Raw genomic sequence first — 4,147 nt, 5'->3', positions numbered from 1 at the left:
CAATCAAAGATGCGCCGTCCCAGTTCCTGTTCTTATAAATGTGGCTGGATCCAGAGTCTCGGTACCGGAGAATGAGAGAGATACAACAGAGACATCACACGCCAAGACACTGGACCCGTCCGTCCTTTAGTTTTTATTTCAATTTCCTCTTTTATCCAGGTAAACCTCCTGCTTTTACTCCTCATCCTTTGTTCTGCGTCAGTCACTGTGGGATTGTTCTCACAACTCTTTGTTTCTCGTCATTTATTTCTCATCGGCTCGCGGGTTGTAGAGTCTTGCCTGTGTTAGTGCGCGTTGAGTTGTGGGATGTGGGCGACAGATTGCAAAGAGGACACGCGCGACGCAATGTTGCCTCATCCTTTAGTGAACTAGTCGCCACGACAACAGGAACAGGCGCGTTGCAACAGGATGGGCGACGGTGCGTGCGCGCGCGCGCGCGCGTGCGCCTGTTTACATGCGTCTCTTAGTGACTCCTTTTTAAAGTTGATCTTGATAAACAAAAGCGGAAGCTGGAAGCGCGCTATTCTTTGATGACGACATAATGGTGTTCTTCGCGTGTTGCGCTACAGGTGAGTGGGAGCGCATCGTGGACTCACGCGCGCTCCTCTTCCTCTGCTTCTTCCCAGGTGTGCTATAGTAGGAAGTAACATGGCGACATCCGCCAGCTCCACGTTGTGCAAAGCTGTCAAGCAGCAGTACATGGAGCTCCCTCAGGGGGAGAAGGTCCAGGCCATGTACGTTTGGATCGATGGAACCGGAGAAGGGCTGCGCTGCAAAACCAAGACCCTGGATTCTGAGCCCAAGTGCATCGAAGGTAAACACTGGCGAGCGTCTCCCAGCGCCGGTTATAACGAGCCGTGTGAATGCAGTGTAATAGACGCGTGCGCCCCTCTTAGATATACCGGAGTGGAACTTTGATGGCTCCAGCACCTACCAGTCCGAGGGCTCCAACAGCGACATGTACCTGATTCCTGCTGCCATGTTCCGCGATCCATTTCGCAAGGACCCCAACAAGCTGGTGTTGTGTGAAGTGCAGAAGTACAACAACAAAAATGCAGGTAACTACTTCAAAATAATAAAAAAAATCCGTTGTGAAATAATAAGCAGCGCGTTAGAAAGTCAATAGCAGATGGTTGAGGGGCCTGATAGTAGCAGAGCTGCTTAAGAAGAAGCAGTGATGTAATTGGTCTGACAGAGGGAGGTGGGCGGTGCAATAAAGAAGGGGATAGTAAGAACATGCTTGGATGCACAAGCTGTTGGGCTGTGGGTTGAACTTCATAGTGTGACATCATTTGCATATGCGGCACCTATTCATTTTCACGTCTGCACAACAAAAGGTCTCGAAAGCAACAAGTCACTCAAGACTTCCCAGGAAGCGGGTGACGCTCGCTCGGGCGATCGGGTCGTTGTTTAATGTCAGCCTCTTGTTTGTGCAGAGACTAACCTTCGGGCCACGTGTAAGAAGGTGATGGACATGGTGTCAGAGCAGCACCCCTGGTTCGGCATGGAGCAGGAATACACCATTCTGGGGGTAGATGGACACCCGTTTGGCTGGCCGTCTAATGGCTTCCCAGGACCTCAGGGTAGGCGCTGGTTCAAGCATGTCCCGAATTGTTCCTCCAGGCGATGTTTGGATGGTTTGTTTGACCTTCTGCATGTTTGCAGGTCCGTACTACTGCGGCGTGGGAGCCGACAAAGCCTACGGCAGAGACATCGTGGAGGCCCATTATAGAGCTTGTCTTTATGCTGGAGTCCAAATTTGTGGCACAAATGCAGAAGTGATGCCTGCTCAGGTGATGATAAACCCTAATCCATAGCTGGATGTACTCATAGACCCCCTAGATTTAAAAAAATAAAAATCTAACTGTAATTTACTGTATTCACAGTGGGAGTTCCAGGTTGGGCCGTGTGAAGGAATCAACATGGGTGATCACCTCTGGATGGCACGCTTCATCCTGCATCGCGTCTGTGAGGACTTTGGCGTCATTGCCTCCTTTGACCCCAAACCAATCCCTGGAAACTGGAACGGCGCCGGCTGCCATACAAACTTCAGCACGAAAGAGATGCGGGAAGAAGGTGGATTAAAGTGAGTGTCTCTGCTGGGGCTGTTGACATCTTTGCAGTCTCTTGCATGAAGAGCTTGAAAGCTCTAATGGGAATCTCTTGCGCTTCCAGAGCCATCGAAGACTCCATAGAGAAGCTCGGGAAGAGGCACCGCTACCACATCCGGGCCTACGACCCCAAGGGGGGGCTGGACAACGCCCGCCGCCTCACCGGCCACCACGAGACGTCCAACATCAACGAGTTCTCCGCCGGCGTGGCCAACCGCGGCGCCAGCATCCGCATTCCCCGCAGCGTGGGCCAGGAGAAGAAGGGCTACTTCGAGGACCGCCGCCCGTCGGCCAACTGCGACCCGTACGGCGTGACGGAGGCCCTCATCCGCACCTGCTTGCTCAACGAGGAGGGGGACGAGCCTGTGGATTATTAAATCCACACGCCCACCCCCATCCCCACCCCCGACGTTGTCTTTAAACTAGTACTGTATCTTCTCCCACTGACACTGTTTTAACGTCATTTTAATGACTTAAAGTTGGCTGGTGAACTCGACCATGGGGGTGGGGGGTGTCCTGGGTGGGTGGGTAGGAGCTGGTCATGGCAGGGTACGTCTTTCTCAACTTCTTTAGGAGGGAACGACTTTTTTTTAACACTTGTTTCTAGACCCATGTCATTTTTCCACTTTGTCTAACTATAAAAAAATGAACTAAAGCACATGGACATGGAGTAGAGCTGCTAAGGCTGGACAGCATGTGTAACACCATAAATCTGACTAATTCATATACTGTACATGTATGTTGACCTGCCTCTTCAACTATCAGTCTTCAATGTTACTAATGCTTTGATTATTTTTTTTTTATTATTATCAAGTGTCTCTTTTGTAAATGGCATGGTTTCTTGTCAGATTTCAACACACTGGGTCATCTCGTGTGGTACGTTTTCTAGGTGTCTGTACCCAGATGGATGTTGTTCAAATGTGGTGGATCTGTGCATAATGCCATTTGTAGATTTCCTAAGGAGTTTTATCCTTTTAACTGCAATTTATTGTAATGCACCTGATTAGGTAAGATGTGTTTACTGAACCTGGTGTTTTTATTGATACATTTAAAACTTTTATTTTATCACACCGTGTCTGTATGACTCTTTATTTTTAACACTTGCAAAGAACGAAAATAAATTTGACCCTTTTTTTTGGGGAAATCTGCGAGTTGGTGCAGAATCTGGGAAATGATGCTGCAGAAAGTTAGCATAGCATGAAGGCTCAACAGGAAGTGGCCTCTGGTCGGTTTGCTTGTATCAGCGCTACGGCCTGTTTTTTTATGCTAAGCTAAGCAGCTGCTACCTGGAACCTTGTGTCTTTAACTCTTAGCATTAATGCATATTTTCTAAAAGGGGAAACCCGTGGCTCTGCATGACTGCACTCGCCTCCCATTTGCTGCAAAGACACGTGTTTGGCTCGGATCCAACATCCGATTTACAATTAACACAAACCCTCTTTTGGCAACTGAACAAGCAGGCGCCATTCCGAAGAAGGGCCGAGCACCATAATTGTAAAGGTACTATTTCTACTGATCTCCAGGCGGCTGTGCTGTAAAGGCTTAAAAGCGTCTCTGACATGTGCAGCTGCTGATGAAGCCATCCATGTTTAAAGCCCCAGCGCATCTGAAGGGAGTTATGGAGCGGCGCTGCTTCCTCGTGCCAAACGTTCTGATGTTTCAGTCTGGACTGTGTCCTGGCAGGAAGTCAGCAGCAGCTTTGTTTTGTCCGCTTTTTTAAAGGCGCACGTGAGTTGAAGGGTAACAGGCATGCCCACTCAGGACGCTGTAATTAGACTCCCCCACTTTCACTGCCCGAGGTCGGCCTTCCCAGAAGAACTGTCATAAACAAGTCCCACAGGTTGTTGTGGCTGAGTGCTGTGGGAATCTGTGTGAATCTGTGTGATCCTGTAGTTCCTGGGTTTTTAGTGTGATGATTTGAATTAAGGGCTATTCTCTATTATAGTATTTAGAGACCAAACAGATAATTGGCCTTTGCATCCTGCTACTGTATAGATCCTGTGCCTCTTCACTCCCAGCTCTTCGAAACACGGCTA

At 49.1% G+C, this 4,147-nt stretch overlaps 1 protein-coding gene across 1 annotated transcript; it reads left to right on the top strand.

The window, feature by feature from the left end:
- On the top strand, positions 1-3,181 carry LOC114844736 (glutamine synthetase). Its single transcript, XM_029132317.3, has 7 exons — positions 1-159; positions 627-814; positions 897-1,058; positions 1,437-1,583; positions 1,666-1,793; positions 1,887-2,086; positions 2,176-3,181. Exons 2-7 carry the CDS (start codon positions 649-651, stop codon positions 2,486-2,488), a joined length of 1,116 nt encoding a protein of 371 aa, XP_028988150.1. The 5' UTR covers positions 1-159; positions 627-648; the 3' UTR covers positions 2,489-3,181.
- The last annotated feature ends 966 nt before the right edge of the window (positions 3,182-4,147 follow it).

This window comes from Betta splendens, chromosome 17, assembly GCF_900634795.4.
Source record: "Betta splendens chromosome 17, fBetSpl5.4, whole genome shotgun sequence".
NCBI lineage: Eukaryota > Metazoa > Chordata > Actinopteri > Anabantiformes > Osphronemidae > Betta > Betta splendens.
This window is presented reverse-complemented; position numbering and strand designations above follow the sequence as displayed.

Coding starts and splice junctions, on each gene's coding strand:
- LOC114844736 (XM_029132317.3), top strand. CDS start 649: ATGGCGACATCCGCCAGCTCCACGTTGTGCAAAGCTGTCAAGCAGCAG. Junction 1,059..1,436: donor GTACAACAACAAAAATGCAG/GTAACTACTTCA, acceptor TTGTTTGTGCAG/AGACTAACCTTCGGGCCACG. Junction 1,584..1,665: donor TGGCTTCCCAGGACCTCAGG/GTAGGCGCTGGT, acceptor GCATGTTTGCAG/GTCCGTACTACTGCGGCGTG.